The sequence below is a fragment of the Musca autumnalis genome, unplaced genomic scaffold, assembly GCF_047663935.1.
Source record: "Musca autumnalis isolate F117 unplaced genomic scaffold, ASM4766393v1 scaffold_1, whole genome shotgun sequence".
Lineage (NCBI taxonomy): Eukaryota > Metazoa > Arthropoda > Insecta > Diptera > Muscidae > Musca > Musca autumnalis.
In genome coordinates, this window is record NW_027411644.1 from 212983405 (window position 1) to 213007601 (window position 24197).

A 24197-nucleotide genomic window follows, 5' to 3' on the forward strand; every position below is an offset into this window, starting at 1 on the left:
GAGGAAGCAATTCTTCAGAACAAGCCGAATCCCACAGTTCTCAAAGAAATCGATAGTAACTCAACATTTTGAAATTTTCACTTGCCTAAGACCTCTGCAGTCATGGCTTCCCTCCCTCACTTTTTATTAAAAAAAATAAAGAATGATAAACCTCATCCACTGAAAAAATCTACCGTTATTTTGTCTACTCTCTACTGAAAAATAGACAAATTTTAGTTACTACCCTTTTGTTGAACAGGTGCAATATGATGTCAAACTCTTGAAAAATCAAAATTTACATTTTCTTAAAACTGTTTTTATTTTTAATCATACTATACAAAAAAATCAAATATTTAAAATAAAAATTGTCCTTATATAAAAAAGGAAATAAAATTTTATTGCAATTTAAAATCTTAACCAATCATCATCATTATTATCATCCTGTGACGGTGGATCTTCTGACGCTTGTTCTTGTTGCTGATGATGATCATCATCTAAGCCAGCCACATCACTGTAGGATGATAATTGTTGAATTTGCTGTTGAATGCCCATCATGTTGTGTACACCACCACCAACACCGCTATTATCTACTGCTCCGGCTATGTCTTGCTCCATTTGATGTGAGAAACCACCTTCTTTCTTTGGACGAGCATTATCATCGTCATCATCACTTTCCGAAATGGCTAAATCATTATTGATGTTCATATTATCCTGATTCATGGGAGCTGCACTCTCCTGGTGGGCATCTTCATCTTGTGGCAAAAATTGTGATACATTCGATTGTTGATATGATGTATCGTTTGTAGCTGCAGCACTGTTGCCACCGCCAAGGCGATTGTGCATTGTTAGGAAGTCAGAGGGATCATAGTTGGGATCCAAATCCATTGATTCTTCTGTAAAATGAAAAATATTATAATTAATTTATGCTTTTGGAAATTAGATTGTTTTTATTACCTCCAGCCAATTGTGGTGCCTCAATTTTCATTTCAGATTTTATATTATCTGAATGCATAACTTCGGAACCTTCACCCTCGCTGCCACCGGCATTTGACATAGAATGCATACGTTCACCTTGATCAAGAATATTGGCGGCACTATTTTCATCTTCGGATACCTCTTGGAATTCATCATCTTCATCCTCTGTAGAGCATTGTTGATCTGCGAGAAGATTTGTAATGATGTTAAATGATATAATGTAACTAATACTAGGGATTTAAATAAATACTTATTTATTTAAAAACATAAAAAGGACTTTACAATACCATAAACTAAACATAACAAGGATCTTGGATTTTTACAAACTGTACACAAATTATCAAAATAATTTGGAATATTTACAAACTAATTATTAAAAGGAATTTAGGAGTATTGAATGAATGTACACATATTTATAAATACATTAAGGAGTGTTTTGTATTTAGGTGGAATCTTAAAAAACAGTAGTCAGAATTTTGTGTTCGTCTTTTTCATACCCTCAGACGCACGACAAATGATGATATATACACTTTGATACAATCAAAAATTTGTCTCATCAAAATAATGGTTTTTGACTGCATATATCGCTTATTTACTCTAAGAGTGCCATAACCTAGAAAATGCGCATTACGATATTGCGTATCATAAAACTGTGCGACACGAAACAAGGAAAACTAAGCAGATTATGAAAGTAGAGCTAAAAATATAAATGTGTATCGGCGATTTCAAAATTTACATCCAAAAGTAAACTAAGAAGGCGGTGTAAGTTCCTTCCATTTATATTTTTTTCGAAATATTAGTTAAGATGTATTAGAATCCTGGGGTTTTAGGTACGAGTGTATTTGACAACTTTAGTGGGAAATATTTTTGTTAAAAATATTGAACCTCATGTGGGTCATCATAGGGGTCTTTTTCTCGAAAATCGTTCAAATACTTATTTAAAATGTGACCATATCGGATCAAAATATTCTACAAAATTGTTCGTCATAACATTTTAAAATAGGTCTCAGTATACACCAGATCTGTAAGTTTTATGTAAACGTCAGGAATCTCTAAGAATAAAAAACAAGTCTATCATCAAAAAAACTAAAAACATATTTTCGTGTTTTTTGGCAAAATCGAGTTATAATAACGGTGTGCAACAAAATTCAATTTTTTTAAAAATGACGGGAAAACCTGAGTTGATTAGGAAAGTAAAGCTAAAAATATGAGACACGTGCATCGGCGTTCTTAAAGTTTACATCGGGTAGTAACCAATGTAGGCGCGGAAAGTTCCGCCCATTTCTAGTTTTTTTGACATATTCGACTTAACATAGCTTGGAATCCTTGCATTTTAGCTATATAGTGTCTTTGGTAAATTTACTGAGGAGGATATAAGGGAATATTTTTGTTAAACAAATTAATCCTAATGCGCTTTATCAAAGTGGTCTTTTTAGTCCTTTTTCGAAAATCTTTCAAAAACTCCTTAAAAATGTGATCGTATTAAATCCAAATATTCTTCAAAATTGTCCGTCATAAAATTGTACTATAGGTCTCAGAATACACCAAAGCTTCAAATCGTATCTAATCGTCAGGAATCTCTAAAAATGAAAAACAGGTTTTGGGGTTAAAGTCGGACTTCATGGCTGACTTCCGTATCGTCAGTTGCTTTACAAATGACTGAAAATCTACGAAGTCCCAGCAACATTTGAATTAAGGGGGTTCATGCGATGACGTGATTTCATGGCATCTTTTGCATTGGTTTTAACGAAGTCGTGAAAGATCCGATCTTTTCATAAGCATTTGATTTAATGCAAAGGGGAAGTCGTGAAAGATCCGATCTTTTCATCAGCATTTGACCCTATACAAAGGAAGTCGTGAAATATCCGATCTTTTCATCAGGATTTGAACCCATTCCATCGATCCAATAGAGATTAATTTTGTGTTTTTATTTATAAAAATTTTTCAAAATATATAAGATTAATTATTTACAATAGGCTTAATGTTGTCGGAGACTCGAAATCACCACCAACGTTGTTAAAACTCTCGTCGTAATGATAATGTCATTGCAAAGGGTTGGTGCAATTAACAACTACGAAGCTACGTGTTTCAAAACATCAAACATACGCATTTTCAATGCAGGTAAAAAGCAAACATGTATCATTTTCATTTCTGATACATTTAGTTGCATTTTCGAGGAACACACTCATACGTGCAACTGAATTATTTTGACGAAGTTTAAACAACACAAAGCAAATGACGATACGGAATTCACCCCATCTGAGTTTATTCAAAATTGTCCCACAAAACATAATTTTAGAAATATCACTATGAGTTCCAGAATAAACCATATATCTAGATATAATATTTTCTTAAGAAAATTAGATTACAAATTTATATATTATAGGATGAAATTATTTTTTTTTTAATTTTGGTCTGTTGATTTTACATAATTCCATACTGGAAAATCTAACAAAATCCTTCCTATTTGGGGATATTGTTAAAAAGGAAATGTTCCAAATTAATGCTCTGTTCCAGAACCTGCAAAAAGCTACTATTTTTTACTACGATGACATTTTTTCCTTTATGTTATCGGAAAAAATACTAAAAATTAGTAGATTCTTGTAGTTCTGGAACATACCATAAATTTCCCTATGAGTCCCTGAACAAAAGAAATCTGTAACCCTAACGTATAACATTCTTAGCAGCCCTTGTTTTTGATAAAGGTTTTTATCCAAATTGTCGTTGTGATTCGTTATGAATTCATAGAGAAGATGTAGTGTTCTCCATTTAAACAGTTTTTACATATATGGTTTATTCTGAAACTCAGTAAAATGGGAACAAATTTCCTTTACCGACAGTTTGCAATTTTTTTTTTTTTTCAAAAATCGTAAGTTTCTTATAAATCCGGCCTTCGGTGGGAGATTTGAGACTTTATCCCAATCTCGGGAACGGGAACAACATTTTCTTTGAAATTTAAATTTTTCTCTAAGTAGCCGGCCTTTAAACCAGGGAATTTTCAGAACTTCAGAGGCCCATATCTCGGGAAGTATACATTTCCCCAACAAAAAAGCACTATCTGTGGTAATTATTTCTTATTTTTCCGAATAATGTCGGTAAAGGAAAGAACCAAGTTTCATATTTCTTTCATGCATCAACTCGAAAAAGAAGGAAAAAAATTAATACTGATATTTTCATGATATATGTATAATGTAATAAAAAAATAATATGTTACAGTGTCTTATTTATAAATACACTGAAAACTCGAAAATATTTTTTCTTTTAGCTTCAATAATTATATTCTTCTTCATGATTGGATCTCTCTAGAAAATTCCATTGGAAAGTTCGATATGTTTTAGTATACACGTACTTATTACAGTTTGAGGACGATGTGTTGCGAGAGACAAAAAAAAAAAAAAGAATTTACTTGTGAACATTTTCGTCCGATAATTTTTCGCAATTTTCGACGTGGATTATCACGGCAAGATATGCATCGATCAAATTAATTAAGTAAAACTATTTTAATTAAGTGATTGTATATCCAAACTTGATGAAGATGTTGGTCGCATTTGTACGTGGGCCTCAAATAATAATATTCAGATCAATGTGTCTAAAACTAAATGTATTCTTTTTGGTACTTCTACTGGCTCTTCACATATCACTGTGCAGAATAGAACAGTTTTCCCCTCTGATAGTATATCTTGTCTTGGATTTGAAATTGATTTAAAACTAAAATTTGGACGTCATATCTCAAATGTTATCTCTAAAGTAAATTATTCACGTTTGTTTTGTTTATTGTTGAAGTTCAATCTCAACAATAAACAAAACAAACAAAAAACAGCCGAGGCACGGGCGAATTGGAGCTTTGTTAAAAACAAAAAAAAAAAAAACAAAATTCCAGTAAACAACCTCACAGGCAACTGTGTTGGTGTTCTTTTCAACTCACAGAATTCGAAGAATTCTTAGTTCATACGTGCTGACATGTTGCAAAATATTTTGATTTTGGTGTTTCTTTGGAAAAGCCGAAAAGTGAGTGTGATTCTCATTCATATGAGAATACTAGACACTTAAAGAGTTCGGTTTTTCGCTAAAAAGGCATCATTTCAAAAACTGAGAAGCCAATTGATAATTCCCTTCGCCGGGATGAAATCATGATATTGGTAGCGATCAGTAAAATTTTGAAACACTGTCAGTTCGTTTTGAAAAACATTACTTTCTGTAATAGAGGGTAATAAATGAAGTTGAGCCAATGGGGGAATACTCCACTCAAACAATCGAAAAAAAAAAGTAAATTATTCACTTAAAACGCTGTACTCTTTGGACGTCATATTGCCTATGCATATTAAATATACTTTGGCTCATTCATTATTAATGTCACATATCCTTTATGGACTGGAAATTTACTCAAGTACAAACTCTCAATATTTTAGCAAACTGGTATCATGTTACCACAGGATACTTAGATTTGTTTATGGTAATCACAGCCGAATCGATTATCAATCACTCTCCGTCCAATTTATAGGTTGCTCTTTTGAACATTTAGTTAGTGTTAGATGCCTTTGTAACCTCTTCTCTACTATTAAATACGGCAAGCCCTCATATTTGTTAGACACCTACACATTTTTAAATACCACTAGAAATTCTAATATTCTTATCGAACGGTTTAATACTTCATATATGGACCACTCATTTCATAATAGAGTTGTTTCTTTTATGGAATGTATTGCCTTCGTCATTAAAATTTTTTTCCATTAGCCCTTACAAGTTTAAAAAGTCTTTACTTTCTTACTATCAAAGTATAACGTAGTTCTTTATTGTTTGAGTATTACTGACACTCATTGCATGTAAATGTTAATGTACTTTTAGGGAAATTTGCGTTAACAATTTTTAATAATAATTTTTTATGATAAAATCTTCATGTCTTAAGTACATTTTTTTTACGGTTTAATTTATTTTTGAATCTCACAATTAAATTGCCTTTATTTGTTTAAAGAATTTTTTAGAATGTAAGAAAATTCATGTGTCATAATTTGTAACACTATTAATATGTATCTATCAATTTGTAGCCCTTATAGGGATTTTGATTGATTAATAAATTTGATAATAATAATATTCGCGTTTTCATTATTGGGCTGGAAACTTTTAGATGAGCCCTCGTATTCGCGGTTATAAGAGCATTGTATTCATTCAGAGATCGAGAGACAAGACATAGAACGATTTGTATCGAATGGAACCCAGAGAATTCCAATTGAATTTCGAATTATTTCATTTGTAATTTGAGAATTTCATTTGAAATTCGAATTATTTCATTTGTAATTTGAGAATTCCATTTGAAATTCGAATTATATCATTTGTAATTTGAATTTTTTCATTTGTAATTCGAATTATTTCATTTGTAATTCGAATTGTTCCATTTGTAATTTGAATTTTTTCATTTGAAATTCCAAATGAAAAACTTCGATTTACAAATAGAAAAATTCGAATTACAAATGAAATAATTCGAATTACAAATGAAAAAAAATCAAATTACAAATGAATTAATTCGAATTTCAAATGAAATTCTCAAATTACAAAAGAAATAATTCGAAATTCAATTGGAATTCTCAAATTACAAGTGAAATGTTTCGAATTTCAAATGAAATAATCAAATTACAACTGAAATTCTTCGAATTACATGTGAAAATGGTTTATAACTAAATGACGGAATAAATTAAAAATTTGTTTTATATTTTTAAATCTTTCTTCGTTATGGTAATTCCCATCAATTGTTTTATATTTACATATAAAATACGGAATTAATAACGATTTATTTCATTTTTGAGGAGTGTACGAATTTGAACTTTGCATACTGTATATAAAGGTTGGTTGGTCTACGACCATTATTGCGATGTGTTGCAAACATCAGTGCCAAAACCTACATGTAATAACCTCCCAACTTAGTAGTACAGGGTATAAATAGTTTGATCTCAAAGTTAAAATATATTTCTATAATCTTTTTTACATTCAAAGTTATAAGCCTTCAACTCTTGAGTAACCTAGAATAGGGTCAGATGGTGTGGTCTTGGTTATAACTAGACAGCGGAATTTTATGCAACCCCTATTTTTGGTCCGATTCATGTCAAATTTTGGGACTGGGCATATTTTTGGCTTCTGACATATGAAAAATTTTGCAAAATGCATAAATTTTTGCATATGTAAAATTTATGCATTTTACATATTTTCTTATGCAACAGATATTTCAATAATAGGTACAAAAATGTTTGTCTGTACAAACTTTCTGTTTAAAATTCTCTTCAGACAAGTCAATAAAATAGAGGATTGTATAACCACAGCCACAACTTTAAAAATACCGAAAATCGGGTTGTATCGTTCTATGGGAGGTATATGAAGGCCTAAACCGACAAATAATCTAGGGAGGTCCACATCCACATCCAACAACGATATAATCGTGTATGTTCTGAGACACACTTCATCTCTCACTTAACACCTCGAGCATATTGTTCACCCCATTTACGCTTATTTTCCGAGTATCTTATGGACGGACTAGGGTGTACTCTTCTTTTTAAAACCCCTTATGAATCTTAGCCCCAAGAAATTCGCAAAAAATAGGAGTAAATGGGTTGAACAAAATGTTAGAGGCGTGAAGTGAGAGGTGAAAGTGTGTCTCAGAACAACACACCCGAATATTTCAATACAATTCCCCCAAGTCATATAAGCTCAATTAAGTAAATTAATTAAAATATCACAAATAATAACATTCATCCTAATAAGGTAACAACAAATTACAAATTAGTGTTCGGCCTGGCAAACTTTATAACCTAAAAGGCATTTGTTTCAATTTTTCATAAACAAACTAAACTAATAAAGAAAGGTTAAAAAAGATAAATGAGGTAAATCAAATTCAGGATAAAGGTATACAAAATTATTACAGGAAAAATAATAATAAACATATGTGTTAATTGGTGCAATATGCATAGATGTGCACTATATAACTACATAGATACATACAAGGTTTGTTTTTGTAATTTGTTAATAGAAAGCATTCTATAAAACTTGAATTGTTAGTAAGAATAGTGTGTGTGTGTGTTCTTGCGAATGTGTTTCATCAAATAAACAAAATTTAAACATAGTACACTATTTTTTACAAGTTATGTTATAATAGAAGATAGAATAGAAAGCAGTATTAGTCTTACCTTCTTCCGTAAAAGAGGAATTATGTGGGTTACTTATATTTGAGGTTAAGCTGTCCTTACGGGGACGACCGCGACCACGTTTAACAGCATTCGGATTAAATTTAACTAAAAGTATAAAATTTGTAACGCATTTTGTTTCGATAGGTAGGTAGAGATTGATAGTTTGTATTTATCATCGTTAATTTTTTTTTTGTTTTGGTGAATTGAATTTCTGGTGGTTGTGAGGGAGATTTGTTTTTTGTTTTTGTGAAACAAATTTTATTATAAAAAATAATTTGATTATTTAAAAGTTAACCAAACGATACGAAACCAAAAGAACACAAAATATAAACAAAATGAAATAGGGGACAACAAATGTAGAGGGAAAGTTCGAAAAAGGGGTATTCTATTAACGATGATACATTTAGAAGATATAAAGAAGAAAAATATTACAACATTTATTTATTGATAGACTATAATTCGTCCTACTATTTTATGGAGAATATATATATTCTCTCAAGCTAGATCATGTTCCAAGCTGCTTACATACGACATTCTATTACAAGCGTAATTCGAGAAGACGTAGCGTTTGGCTGTAGAAAAGCAGCACACAAAGACATATAGGGTTTTTGCTGAACGAAAATTCCCCGTGAGTTTTTTCACTTTCTCCCTTAAGTTGAAACGAACCTCTCAATCTAAATCATAAAGGTCCCTCATGGCATGCCTGGGTGGGGGGGAATCCTATTTACCAACGAAAGCATGCCGCTGTGTTGCTGTACTGGAAGAATCTTTGTCTCCTCATGTAGATGGTCCACTGAAGACATGAGGAAGAACACTGTTTCAGTTCTCAGGTGGGCATTCTGACAGGTTTAAATATTTTTCCATTGCGTTGCACTTCTATTCGCGGACCATAGTGGCTCCGTATACCTTTTCACAGACCTACCTATCACGTTATATATGGTCAACAAGGTTTCTTTATCTGCACTAAAGTTGTGCCAAATGAACTATATGAAACCATCTAGTTCACTTCGCAGTTCCAATTTTTGTTTTTAACAAACTTCGTATACTTAACAGCACACGTTATATTTCATGATGTTACTCATACGTTTTGGAACTAGTACAAGGAACTAGATTGCCCAACTCTAATCTGTATCCCAAGTGCTGCCGGCTAGGGACTTGAGGACCTTATTCCTACATCTCAGCTTGTCGCAGATAGCTGTGGCATGCGCGTACATGGATGAACATGCTGTCAAATGTGATTCCTAGAAGCTTGGGGAAGTTTTTAGTCAGAAGTCAGCTACCATCGACCATGACATTCAACTCAGAACCTCTGGCGGTGCAGTGGCGGATATTTGCATTTTCCTGGCGTGGAACAGCCAAAGAGAAGTTCAATCTTTCACAAATGTCATTAGGCGAGATCGTACACTCATCCACATACATTACGATCTCTGTGCCGTTTGGAGTGTGTGGAATATAGTAGAGATTAAACAGTTCCGGAGTTCGGGAATTCCCTGTTTCACTCTACGGGGCTGGGATTTCTGGCTTCCGCACATTTAATTGATTACCCAACGTTTCTAACTTAACCGGAGGGTAGTCTGTCTGCTCAATGTCCTCAAACAGTGTTGAGAACTTTGGTGCGATACTCGACTCCCGGTATATCCATCCATGTCAGCGTTACCATGGAGATTCCATGAAGACCCAAAGCTTTGGATGATTTAGCATTCCTGGTGGGTCATCCTCGACAGGAAGAGATCTAATGCGACGTAGTACTCTTTTCTTTGCCTTGTCACTGCCGGGGTGCTCAACAAACTGTCCATTAAAAAAACTTGCGCACCACTTCGGATCAGTCAGCGTAACGTAATCGTAGCTTTTTGTAATCGTCCTCCAACACGTAGTACGCCACCGTTGTCTAGGAGAGGACATAGCTGGCCAAGTTTGCTGCTTGAAGGAATGGGTTTTCCTTTCGGTAATTGTTGTATTTCTTCTGGAAGATCAACATTTTAAGACATTTTAACCAGTTTTTGTAGCGCATTACTTAATTCCGACGCTCTGAGACAGCCAAGAAACGTAATTTCGAATCAGGTTTAAATTGCAGAAATCGGAATATGTAAGCCATGACTCGAACCAATTTAGTTAGAGATGAATATGCAGTTAATAAGTTCGGATACTGTGAGACTGTGACTGAGGTCCCACCTGCCCACAATTCACTTATTCCGGCTCCAATGTTGGGAGCAAGTTGAGTTGAGCCGCTCAGCTAAATTTTTTTTCTATAAATTTTTTAAATAGCCGGCTATCGGTCGGGGACTTAAGAATTTCTCCTATGGACAGTAGCAAATTTAGAGCACGGGAACAACATTTTTTTTTAATTTTTTTCTTAGTAGCTGGGCTTTAACCAAGGAATTTTTGAACTTCAAAGGACCATATCTCGGAAAGTATGGATTTCCCAAAGAAATATAATATATATCGTGATCAGGAAGGTGAGATCTACCTATAAAAAAATGTCATCACGATCGGAGCTGAGCGGCTCAACTCAACTTATGCCCAATGTTGCAACCCAGAAGATTTAACCAATTGTTCGGCTTATGCTCACCGACCACCCTGTTAACTTCCAGTGTCAGCTCCCTGACTAATGTCGTCGCCTCTGCTGGGAAATTTGGTCCAACTTAGGGCATTCCACCATTTGGTACATATATGGCAGTAATAATTTCTCGGAACGTCTTCTCTGCTACCCGAACATCAGAAGGGTAGGGCAGATATCTGACACGAACTCTCTGAAACTAGGTCAATTGGGCCCTGAAAGTTCATGAAAGTGCGGCGTTCTGAGGTGATGAAATCTGTTGATGGAGACAATTATGGGGAGATGGTATGACCCAAAAGAAACGACGGGCTCTCAGATGACGTTATTTGTCGGACAAGCTGACAAGCTTTTTCAGGCGAACTGTTACACTCTCCGCTAATTCTGGTAAAAGAGTACTCATTGACCGTGAAAAGCGTAGAGCTATCAATCTGATCAGCAAGCACTACACCCTTCTGTGATCATCAGTGATCATGTCTCTGAACGACCTTTCTTCTACCCGAACATCAGAAGGGTTGGGCAGTTCTTTGAAGCGGTGATAGGAGAAATCCCTGAAACTAAATTAATTAGCTCAGCCAGCACTATACCCCTCTGGTCGTTTCCGAGGGCCGAATGCGGCAACTTATGACTGTAAAGTTCCCCAACAGCAGACGGTTTTGTCCTTCCAAAGCGGGCTAATGTTCAGCCTATAACCTGAAGTACAGCTATTTATTGGCTGGATGTATACTCAACCTCCATAGTTCGACACCTGACTGCTACACCCATACATTCAATGTACGGATCATTATAGCCAGGCTCAAGCGAGATAGATCAGTATTGAACAGACTGACGCAAAATATCTACTTTGTAGGTGCCTTTTAGCCCAGTCACATAGACATTGAAATAGCAAAAATTCCCACAGAGCTGAATTTTGGTGGAGAGCTACGGTTTGCCATTAGAAGCAACGTCCTAAAAGTCCCCATCGATCCCAAGTGTGTAAATCAAGTGTGTAAGTCAAATTTAAGGGTTTTTAGGTTTTCGGATTTATTTTTTGAAAACGGTTGATCTAATCAAAAACTGACTAAAGCAAATATAGTAGACAGAAAAATTTTCTACAAGTTTGGTCTTTATAATTTTTTTCCTAGAAGTAACCATTCTTGAGATATAGCTGTTCTAAAAAAACACATGATTTTTACACACTTATAAGATAAATATGTACATATTCAGACGGCTAAAATAAGCGAAATAACCGAGGTCTGTCCCCCCAAAAAATATATTTTTTCTTGAAGAGCGAAATTATACCTATGTATTATGTATTTAAAAAAATTCCAACAAAATCGGAACGTGTTTAGTAGAGTTGTTCCATGTTAGAGTCATTTTATGCAAATATAGCCCATTTAACCGACATGTGTAATCGAATGACCAACGGAAACGACCCCAACGAAAACTCTCCGATTTTTTTTTGAAGTTTTGTATAAATTTCAAGGGTGGCGGATCCGGTTCGCTGGTTATTCGACCCGAAAGGCTAAATTTAAAAACCGGGTTAGACCCGGTTATACTGAACCGATTACTGCAAAGTGGATATCGTTTGAAAGCTTATGGAAGTACCTAACACATAGTGTCGTACTTTAACTGGTTCGCCTCATAATGTACTTTATTTATTTGACATTTAGATCGCGATATCTCGAAAATGGTAAGTCTTTTTTAAAAATCATAAAGATCACTCTTATAGACAATTATTAAATCTACAAATTTTACTTTGGCCGCCTTTTGCTAAGAATTACGGTTTTTAAAAAAATGAAAAAAAAAAAAAAACTGAATAATGCCTCCAAAAATGACCTTTGACCCCGAATAACTTGTTTTGCACACATGGGATCGATGGGGACTTTTAGGACGTTCCTTCTAATGGTGAACCCTAGCTCTCCACCAAAATTCAGCTCTGTGGGAATTTTTGCTATTTCCCCCTTATACGCATGTCTATTTTGACTGGGCTATTTGTTGAAGACAAAAAACGCTGACTATTCGGCAAAAATGTGTTCGATAATCTTTCGGACATTTCCCTTTACATCACTGCTAAAAACCCTGAAGTTTGTAGGAAAAACTACCGAACACTCTTTTGTTCTATAATTTATTTTACTGTTCTTTATTACACAATAATCTCGCTTATTCTCTTCTTTTCCATCAATCTTCACAATTCTTAAGATGAACACAATAGACCAAAGTATCTGAATGGAGTACTTAACCTACTTCAGTGGTACTTAGAAAATCAGGATCTCATCTCAAAGACTTTAGTAAAACGTTGTCGCTTCATGTTTGACTGCATTTACAGACACAACCTATTAAACAACTCGTCCTCATTTATATTTTCAAATCAACTATGAATTATAGCAATTAGTATGCTTTGTATTTTCTCTTACAAATAAAACCTTCCAAAAAATAGTATATTGTTAGTATTTCACAGATAATACTAAAGTCGGTAATGCTTGGAAGAAGTATTATCGTATATGTATATGTTTATGAAATTTTACAAATTTAGTTATTCTGCAATTGAAAAACTAAATGATATTGCTTCTACATTGTTCCAAATTTAGACTATAAATAAAGTAATTTATATATATATTTTTGTTAGTATATATGCATTAGATAGGTTCTAGAAAATACCGCAGCCCATTGATTTTTTTTTTTTTTTTTTTTGAAAAATTAGTAAATAAAAAATACAGGCTTTTTCAAAGAGATAGTAGTGAAATATAACCTTTGACTTTTTAGAATTTATGCAGATAAATATGTTAAACTCCTGTTTTTAATAATAAAATATACACTCTAACACTCTCAAATCACAACATTGAAGTTAAGTAAAAAAGAAAATAATAAAATTAATTTTATTACGAACTTACCTTCTTCATTTGTATCACGATGTTTGCGTGGACGGCCACGACCACGTTTAACATCATTAGGTGGTTGCATATCAGGATTTTGCATGCTGGAACCGGTATTTAGTGAAATTAGACCACCAATACCACGATGTAATGTAGCATTTGATGAGGATGATGGCCTTTCATTACCTTCCACATCAATGAACTCATTTTCGGGTGTACTAGAACGGCTTGTACGCGTGTAATCGTATTCTTGATCTTCAACACCACCCCATGTATCATCGAGATCAGCATCAACGCGGGCTCGTTCTTGTACCTTGGCAATATTCTGTTCCAATTGTAGGCATTGCTCAGAACTCTGGAATAAGGAAACATACAAAATCAAACAACAAATTTGAAACCATTAAAAAGCGACAACAACATGTCCAACTTACTTCCTCCAATTGAGTGCGGGCAAATTCTAAAATATGCTTTGCATTTTGTGTAAATCTTGACTCACTACCATTGTATTGCTCACAATTTGCTGCTATTAACTCAATATCTGCCAAGAAATCAGCACGAGAATGATACTGATGGGCTGCAGGGCACAATTGAGAACAATTAGATAATTTAAACAAAGATCATTACCCAGCAAAAATACTCATTACAAAAACCTGTACTAACCCCTTATTTTAACAAGGGCATGTCGCGCCAAATAAGTGGATATTTTTGGCAAATAAAACAAGTAGTTGCTAAAATTAGTGACTACTTAATTAACTGCTTATTTTAGTGGCCCAAAAATAAGCATTAATTTCACGCGACATGTCCTTGTTAAAATAAGAGGTTTTGTAATGAGTATTTTTTTAACTTCGTATTTACCTTCAATATTTTTGCCAATGGTTTCCAAATCCATTGGCCTCTTAATAATGGTATAATAATCTTTAACCTGTTTCTTATTGACCGGTTTAAGGAACGGCCAACTTTCTTGCATAGTCTTAATTTTGGTGTGCAACTTTTCAAGTATGAATGATAAAGCCACTTGATCGTCATCATCCAGTAGAGGATTAATGGCCTTTTCTAAGCGTGCCAGCTTTTCCTCCTTTTCAGCCATCAAATCACAACAATTTTTATACATTCTCTGTGCAGCCGAAGTAAATGAACTATTTAGGCCATTGTATAATGTTGAATTTTCAACAATTTGTTTTAAATCTGCCAAGAATGTTTCACGTTTGTGATAGCGCTTTTGACGTATATTTTCACGCATTGTTTGCAAATCCATGGGTTTGGTAACAATGCGATAATAATCGGGAACCATCTGAAAGTATAAACGTATTAAAAATAAAAAAGGTGAAGACATTTGAGTGGGTTATCCTGCCTCGAATATGAACTAACTACCAAAACACACACACCCCTTAATTTGTGGCGTTTTTATTTGCAGATGCTTTGCAAATGCCCAAAATACATCCTATTAGCACCATTCTAGTTTGCATATCAACTGCCAGGATGACCCCTCCTTTGACCATGAAGGTCTTTCTTGCTCGTGTCGATAACATCCAATCATATACTGCCTTGTCAACATTTTGTTCTTGACAGTTATGACAGTTAATAACCTTGAAGCCCTTTTGAAGGAAGTCGCTGCCGAACTGACGATCACCCTGATTTACCATGACAGAAACATGAGCTAGTCAGGAGATTGGGATTTTGTCTACTGAGTATTGTCAATATGCGCGCTGTGTCCACAGGGGTGGTGGCACCCATGCTGATAATACCCTTCTATAGGGGATCTTCTTTAAACGAATCGTCGTTAGTCGGCACCCTTCCCAGAGTTCGCCAAGGCCGTCTATCGTGTTGGTTCCTCTTTAGGGGGCTGCGCTACCGAACTACGTTTGTTTGGGGGGTTCCCGATCGTCCGCGAACACAACGTCATCCGCAGCAATCCCACGGCAGCGGGTTCATTCGTAACGGATTGCCCCGAAACCAAAAGTGTTTCGGCCAGCGGCTGCCAAACCAGAATCATAAGCTGCTACAACAACGTCACGCATCGATTGTCGCTGATCTTGCCATCAGGATCAGATTTATAGATGACTGCTACTCGAAGTTCATCTGGTACCATTGGTCTACCTGTATTCTGTCCAGCGCCGCTACCCGTGATAGAAGATACGGAAGACACCTTTTGCCTCAAGTTAGTTTGAGATGCTGCTTTAGCTGTGATGTTTTTCCTGCTCTCCTTCTTTTGACAGCCGGTAGAAGAGGTAGAAGGTTTGGAGTCCGATTCCGGGTCAGACTTCCCAACCCTTTTCGCCCATGAATCTCTTTTGCAGTCAGCTCCCTCAACTTTGCGGGGGACTCTTTTTGAGGGAGTTGAATTCAAGAGAGGTGAAGCGCTGAGTCACGCCACCATCGCTTCCAGTTTAAACTTTTGGGGGCTATATGGGTCGATGTTGGTGTGGAGCCCAGTTTGATCTTCTTCTTCATCAGGATAAGTGAAAGTCCATTAATTTCAGGATTTCTCTTGGGTAAGTTCGTTATGTTTAATTTGATTTTTCTCATTGAGATGACGTAGTTCATCGATCGGCGAAGAGCGACTTCTCTTTAGCTAACCCAGCCGCTGAACTGGTTGAGGTGGTGAGTGCCTTTTTCGACCACGGTTTTGTTCGGGATTCCGTCCTACCTCGGAAGGCTAGTTTTATCGGTTGCGACCGATTGTCGGTATGCTTATGCTTTCGATAGTGCTGGCTTCAAGGAGTTGTGTGCTTCCGCTGAGACCGAGGCCGATTCATAGACTACAGGTGCTGGAATGACTGTGGTGTCAAGTTCGTCATCCGATAAGCTGTCATCGGCCCCAACAGAAGCACTACCCTAGCTGAGGCTTTGGGCCTGCGTCCGTTCCAGTGGGGATAGAAGTCGGCTTTGTTCAGCCAGACCGCCCTTGACAACGTCTTGGCAGGGTAGACCCGAAGATACCAACGCGCCAACTGTACCCTGGGTTTCCCCAGTCCTGTTTTTTTTAATCATTGACTTCGAGATAGGTCCTCAGGGTTAGTACGGCTAAGTTCATCATTCTAATTTTCTAGTACCGCCGCCTCTGCTATGAAATTAGTCTATGACTGGTATTTGACCAACACTATATAGCAAGCGGCTGCAGCCGTGATGATGACTGTGAAAGTTCTTCCAGCTTCCCAAAGATCTGAGGGACATTTGTGATGTCTGGCGACCTGTGACAAGCTCTAGTGAGATTCTCTAACTCATTTTTTGAGTTACCGAGAAAAGTCGATAAAATTAAAACGCAAACTTATGAATAACAAGTTTAAATAAAAGTTGACAACACTCTTGCTATCGGTAAAACTTTACGACTACTTTCTTTTGGTCGCTAACTTACCGAATAATGTCGTTAATTAACGAAATTATAAGCATTTAAATTTTACCGACATTTGTCGTTAACTCAAAAAATGAGTTAGAGAATTGCACTACTCCTCGAATTTAAGTGATTCATCCTTGTACTTGCGCCTTCGTTCGCCGAACATTTGCTCGACCAGCGTTGTGTTATCATGTCATGAACTGAGCATTGGGATCCTCAAGCGCGTTGTATACTACAACTGTCAATCAGCTTAATTTCATGGATGTTGTTGTTGGTTGACACCGCTGGCTGAAACACTTTTGGTTTCTGGTCAATCCGGTACGAAAGAACACGCTGTCGTTGGATTGTACTTTCATGGATCGCAACATTAGGTTACGAATCATAAAGGCGTCTTATTCTCTACATTTGCGAGATCTTGAACCATTCATTTATAAAGACACATTTTTCACAATATCAACCCACTTTATAATAAACCACAAAATTGTTGTCATTTTTTACAGTGAACAATTTCCACTTTCATATCTGATGCTGTGTACAGAAAATTATTGAAAACTTGATGCCACTTACCTTAGCATTAACAGCAAACATAAATGGTGTAACATCTGGCATTGCCCTTAAAATATTTAAAATTTCTTCTAAGATTGATGAGAGTACCACCACAGGATCTGTGCGACGACGATTGGCAGTTTTATTATGACGTTGTAAGTAATCACAATGGATATCGCTGGCTTTACGTTTCTTTTTACCCAAACCATCTTTGCCCATCTTAAGCAGAAGACCCTTTTTGTTACGGCCCATTAAACTCTCATCGTGACGCTTTAGGACCTTACTACTTAAGGTCACCTTAGTACCATCAACATTAACCAAATCATCATCATCACAATTCATTTCACGACTTTCGGGTTCTTCTTCAGGTTCATCCATAACAGAAGAATTCATAGATGAATTTGATGGTCCTTGGGTTCCAGTATAAAGAGGACATGCCTTATTGGTACGCATGTGACCAACCTGCCCGCAGGCGCCACATTTTAATTTCAAATCTGGTTTTAGCTTAAATTTCTTTCTGGAGGGGCTGACTTCTTTGTGACTGTTGTCTCTCTCTTTGTGCGATGAACTTTGCGAAGTCTTTGGATCACCCAATGATGTGGGCATACCACCAGGTTGTAACTTTTGATTTTGTGCCAACTGTGCCAGGCGTTCCTTTTCCTGATTGCGTTTTATACGTCTCAATTGTTCTTGGATTCTTCTCTTTTCTCGTTTCATTTCTTCCTTTTGCTGTTCATCAAGTGTGGCAAATTGTTTGATGAATTGTTCATCTTTGGTGGTCCTAATTTTGACATATGCATCTATGACCGGTTGTCGCCTTACAGTTTCAACACGTGTATATTCCTTGCCTTCTTGATCTTTAAAGGTTCTTGTGATTTTCAAAATGCGACCCAAATTAGGTTGGGGTTGTTGTTGATTTTCACCTCCTCCCTCCTTGTTTTTATCATTCTTTTGTTTATTGCCCTCTTCATCTTCCATCATTTTCTTTAGCAGTTCTTGTCTTTCTTGTTCTTCCCTTTCGAGGGTTAATTGGGTGGATGTTTTCTTATTGGACAACATATTTTCCAAATTTTTACCCAACTCTTCCAAATCGGATTCTTCCGATGCGGAGGATTCATCTTCATCAGTTGATAGGACTTCCGAACTTGCCAATACACGATTTTGTAAATCGAATATGCGTTGACATTCTTCTTTATAACGTTCTTGATGTTCGGCAATCGAAAAACGATTACCTCTGGAGAATTTATCCATGCCTTGTTCACCAGCTTTGGCTTTTTCTGTTGATAGTGTACGGACCACATCAATAACTTCCCAACGTGATAGCTTCTTAATTTCTTCTTCGGGTACTTTAAATTTACGCAACAACTCCTTGGCTCTTTGTAGCGGTAAACGACGTAAATCGGCATCTGTACCAGTTACAGTACGTTTCGGTTGGGATTCTTGTTCTTCTTTTGTTTGCTGTAAAACGATTTGGAAATATAAGTTTAAGTATAATACAATTTTTTTCAGAATATGTTCTTACCGTTGGCTTATTAGGCACCCGCACATATGAGAAACCTTCACCACAACCTGTGGGATCAGCGGGACCAGTTAGTTGCAACAAACATTTGCCACGCATTGCTTGAATGTAGGCCCTAAGGAAAAAAGAAAATTCATTAAATTGCAGTTTAATTGAGGTAAGCTTGCAGCAATGCAGTCCGCGAATACGAGTGCAAGGCAATGGAAGACTTTGTAGACATGTCGGAATGCATTCCTGAGAACGTCAGCACTTTAATATGCTTCGTTACAATGCCTGCCTGGATTTGTAATGTATGTAAACTATCACTTGGTCGATTAAAGGCCCCTACCCCCAACTTCAGAAATGATCTTTCTGTTGCGAAAGGTCAAAGGAATTAAAATGGCATTATTTAGATGAACAATTATGTTGCCGCCACAAGAGCTATTGGGCGTTAGCAAGCGGATTTAATGGGACTTCTGAATCTGCCTTGATGCTAGACTCCGATTGCACTAGTTGAGGTCGGCTTCGACTCCACAACCTTGGAGGACAGTCTGGAAAAGATGTGTCCAGCCTTCGATATAGGTCCACACAACATGCTGTGCTTTTCAGCCATACTAATAGAAATAACTTATTGTGGTCGCAACAAAATTTGTGGGCCTGGAGATTGAACCAAAGCCTGGTTAAGTTCTGAACGAACACATTTATATTCTTTGTTGCAATTTACTACTCCTTTAACAATTCTGCAAAGAGAAACACCGAAAGTAATTTTATTTACACACATATTTACCTTGTGGTATTCCAGGGAGCAACTTTAACTTCATCATCCAATTTCAACTGAGATTCCTCATCATCATCTTCTTGTGGTGCAAATATGGATTTCTCACCATAACCTGCATCCTACCGGAGAAAATTACAACAGCACAATAACACAACCCTTCTAACAATAAACAACCGTTGCGCTTACCTTCAAACGTTGTTCGGCCGCAATCATACTAAAGTAAGCACAACATTGCTCTGGCGAAACCATAGAACGTATCTCTTCCTCAGATGGCAAACGGAACTCTGGTTTAATAACCCACCAATTTGAATCCATACCAGTACGTTTGAAATCGGCACATTGTTTCAGTCTTTTGCGAATACTACTTTCCGAATGGGCTGGGAAGGCACGTTTTATATCATCCATACGTATACGTCGTGGATTATCTTTACTTTTCCAGAAGAGACGATATATAAAGACTTGTAAAAAGTCGCGAGTAAAGTTATTAACCCTTTTCGAATTTGGTCCTGGAACCTCATACAGCGGACACTCTTGACCCACCGTGAATATGGCATTAAATTCACGAATGTAATAATTATTTCGAGTACGTATTACCAAAAAGTCTGTAGGACTCACATTGTGTGGATAAATGGGTGCACGATACATATTATTTTCCAATGCCTGAATATACTGTCCCGGATGTAAGATACCGAGGAAAGGACTGGTGTGAGCAATAGCTGTTTCGCCATATTTGAAATCTTGTGGACCATTATCTTTGGTGGCTTTACGTTTGTAGTAGTTTTTAATTTTGGAACACATGCCGACTTGATTCATTAGCGGTGGATGTTCTTCACAAAACTCGGCCAATATAATGTCACCATCTTTACCGCTTAAATCTTCAGGATTACGCATAAAGAAGACATCACCACCACCGGAAGCAATACGTTCGGCATCTCTTTGTTTGGCCTTTTTAATGATATGTTTAAGCAAAGGTAATACGGGATGTGGTACCGGCTGTGATAATGGACCATAGGAGAATTTTTTCAAGGGTGGTCTGTGGAAGGATCTCAATTTCATTGGTCCCATATGTGTGGGTATAAAAGGAGATCTCAATTCAACAACTGGAGTAGAATGTTGTATTAGACTACCACCACCGACTTTAAGTCGTAACGTTGGCTCAGTCTTGGGCATGTAGTAACTATCATTGGAAATATTAAATGGATCTCTGTCGGGACTTTTCGGTGGTGGCGGTGGAGTATCTTCGGCCAATACATTAATGACACCAGCTTTACCCAGTAGAATTTTGGATTTCTTAACATGAGGATGGGGAATTTTAATCTTTGGAGGTGGACCAGTGTTTTTATTGATTTTCGACGGATCTATATCATCGGGTATACCCAAGATAATGTTCTCATCATTTGGATCCAAGGTCAACACTTTTGGTTTGGGTACCTTTGACATTTCTTCTGCATCCCAAATGATTTCATCTTCCCATTTACTATAAATCAATTCCTCATTTTCCACAGGGAAAATACTGTACCAAGTGTCATCAACAGCTTCGGCGGGTTTCGCGGGCAAACTGTAAACAAAATGTTAAATATAAAAATTGTTATACTTTCTATTGAATTCACTTCCACTTACTTTTGATTTGCTTTCTGTTTGCTTGTCGAGCTACCGCTAGCACCACTAATTTTACTTGTTGGGCCTCCCGTCACAGGTAGTGCCTTACCAGCCGGAGTAAATGCTCTCGATCCACTGGACGGCAACCAACCTGCAGCATTCGTTTTAGAATTTAGTTTCTGCAGTACTTTAGCCTTTATTTCATTGCCATCCCACACCACTTCATCCTCCCAATGCAGCTGTGACACCATAAGAAATGCATCATCCGCTAAGGCGGCTTCTTCTTCCTCCTTTGTTCGTTCCTCTTTTTTGGGCTGCTGCTGTTGCTGGGGTTTTGAGTTTTTCATTTCTTGTTTGATTTTAAAACCATAATTAAAACCCTCCCCCGAATCAGGTACATCCAACATATCATACCAGATTTGGGCGGGACCGTAACGCCAATCGGCAATTTTGGGTTTGTTTTCATTGTTTTCGCCATTTTCTGGTTCCTGTTTAACATCCTCATCATTGAATATACTCAATAGTTTATCTTCATCGTCTGACAAACATTGTGACGGCATGGGATCGGGACCATAATGCATTCCAAATCCTTTTTTACGTGGCTCCTCAGAATCACTTGTAGAATCGGAGCCTGGATTATGGGGTTTTTGATCGCGTGATTGCTTACGTTTGCGTCTACGTTTTTTTACATGTCGCCAAATTTGTGGCAGACTTGACGGTTTGCCTGGTCCAAATAAACGGGAAAATCTCAAGATTTTACCAGGTCTGAAATCGGGAAATAGTTCGCGTACATCTACGTTGGCATATTTCGAAGGTAGCATATCTGCCAGAGGAGTATCCAATTTACGTTCTGAAGCTGAAATCAATAAGATAAAAAGGAAGATGTTGTGAATATAATAACCCAGTCTTAAATGTCATTTAGGACAGGCCTCGGATAGAATTGAAATTTTGCCATGACACTGGTTCCACATTTTAGAATTTTACTTACGCTTTTCTGGCTTAACATCTGAATCCATGCCACTATCTGATCCACTTTGTTTACTTTGTGGTTCCTGTTGTGAATTGGGTTGTGTTCGTACAGGTGTGCTGGGCGGTGGCATTAGTTCTTTATCATCTTTAATGGATGAACAAGCATTACTCTGGACTTTTGTTGCCGGTATTGCGTCCTCTAAATCTTCCAAAATATTTGTAGAATCTGTTTTATTTTCACTCCCTTCAGTGGATTGTTGGGATTCTGATGGTGGTGTCTTCGGACAGTCTTCTGACAACTCATTTATGTCAGAATAATCAACGGCATTGGAATCTTTGATAATTTCACCATTATCATCTTCTTGGGTTTCTTTGTTATTCAAAAACCCCGATTTAAGAGCATCAAAATCACTCATGGGTTTCTTTTCTTCTTCATCCTCATCGTCAGCATCTTCTGCTTCAATAACTTCGCTTAGCATGGAATTTAATCCCATTCTAAAATAAAAAAATTACCATTAATAAGATTTATATGCGTTTGTTTTGTGCAATGTAACTAACTTTGATAAAGAAGACAAGTGCTCCTTTAATTCTGGATCGAAAGCCCCAGCTCCATCATCGTCCATAAGTTTGCCCTCAGAATCAATGTTACCGAATAATATACCAGTCAAATCAATACCAAAACCTCCTCCACCATGATTACTGCCACCGTGATTTGATCCATTACCCATAGATCCATCATCATCACTGTCTGTATCCATGTCGTCTAGGGCGCTTACTTTTGTTTTTGCTTTTAAATATTTTGATTTTCTTAAATTCTCTTTAATGGATCAAATGTGTCACCAATGCCCGCTGAAGTTTTATATGATGAAAGATAAACACTTCAGCGTTTTACAAAATACTAACAAAACATTTATTTAGCGGTAACAATTTAACGCGTTAACTTTTCTGAAAAAAAACAATAGTTCAATAGACGACTTTCATGAAATGAGCTATAAAACTATGCTCACAAAATAAATACGAACTAAATAGTTTAGTTGAAAGATTCACGGATAACACGTGAACTAGTTCCGTGAATAAAATCTTAAGGCCAAAGCTGCCTTGTCTACTTGCCTTGCTTGCTTCCAAGATCTATTTAACAGGTCACGTAAATATCACAACAACAACTCATTTTTGGCGGAAAATTCTTCAATATGTCAAAATGTTTGTTTACGTTTTCATACAACTTATTCACAATAGCAAAAAATTTGACAGATTGAAACCAATCAGCTGGACGTTTTACGTCACCATATGGTCCAAATACATACGGTCCGTTGTGCGACGCGTTGAGCGTTGAAAACAACAACCACATGAAAAATGTGTAAGTGATGCCAAGTTTGTCCTTGAAGTTTGCATGTGGTTGTTGTAACGCGACGCTCAACGCGCCGTATGTGCCGAGGCCTTTATTATTTCATCATGCTTGCTTCTAATAAAAGAAAAAAAAAGAAAGGAGCAACCCAGTTCGAAATTTGCTCCGCCTTTTTTATTCTTTTATTTTTATTATGTCAGAAATGAAGAAGAAAAGCAAGGCAATCAGGCGAGGCAGCCTATGTACCCAGGCCTTTACATTTGGACTTTTTCATAGCCCATTGCTTAAACGTCAAATGAAATCCAATGAATTTCAGGTGAGTTTTCATTTGACGCAAGATCTATTTAACGTAACAAGTCACGTAAGTAGCACAACAACAACTCATTTTTGGCGGAAAATTCTTCAATATGTCAAAATGTTTGTTTACGTTTTCATACAATTTATTCACAATAACAAAAAATTTGACAGATTGAAACCAATCAGCTGGACGTTTTACGCCACCTTATTATTTCATCATGATTTGACGTATACGCAAAGGAATTGACAGTTAAAATCCACTCGATTTCGTAAATATAAACGTACTATTATCCCAT

At 36.5% G+C, this 24197-nt stretch overlaps 1 protein-coding gene across 2 annotated transcripts; it reads right to left on the bottom strand.

Annotated features, from left to right (window-relative positions):
- Nucleotides 1–273: 273 nt before the first annotated feature.
- Taf1 (TATA-box binding protein associated factor 1) lies at nt 274–23256 on the bottom strand. 2 transcript variants are annotated; one of them, XM_073960040.1, is made up of 13 exons: nt 22818–23256; nt 22279–22754; nt 21312–22146; nt 19878–21249; nt 19701–19810; nt 18938–19049; nt 17437–18873; nt 14391–14826; nt 13967–14109; nt 13554–13890; nt 8127–8231; nt 934–1137; nt 274–872 (listed from the first exon to the last, which is right to left on the bottom strand). In XM_073960040.1, the coding sequence occupies exons 1-13, from the start codon at nt 23015–23017 to the stop codon at nt 385–387; spliced, it is 6255 nt and encodes a 2084-aa protein (XP_073816141.1). In that variant the 5' UTR covers nt 23018–23256; the 3' UTR covers nt 274–384. The 2 variants fall into 2 exon arrangements, with proteins under 2 accessions (XP_073816141.1, XP_073816142.1); XM_073960041.1 differs by lacking the exon at nt 8127–8231 and having other exon boundaries at nt 22818–23247.
- Between the last annotated feature and the right edge of the window lie 941 nt (nt 23257–24197).

Bases quoted from the DNA above. Each gene is read 5' to 3' on its own strand.
- Taf1 (XM_073960040.1), bottom strand. From the start codon at position 23,017: ATGGATACAGACAGTGATGATGATGGATCTATGGGTAATGGATCAAAT. The intron at 21,250-21,311 runs GTAAGTGGAAGT...TTTTGTTTACAG, and splicing joins AAACAGAAAGCAAATCAAAA to TTTGCCCGCGAAACCCGCCG. The intron at 19,811-19,877 runs GTAAGCGCAACG...TTTCTCCGGTAG, and splicing joins CGGCCGAACAACGTTTGAAG to GATGCAGGTTATGGTGAGAA.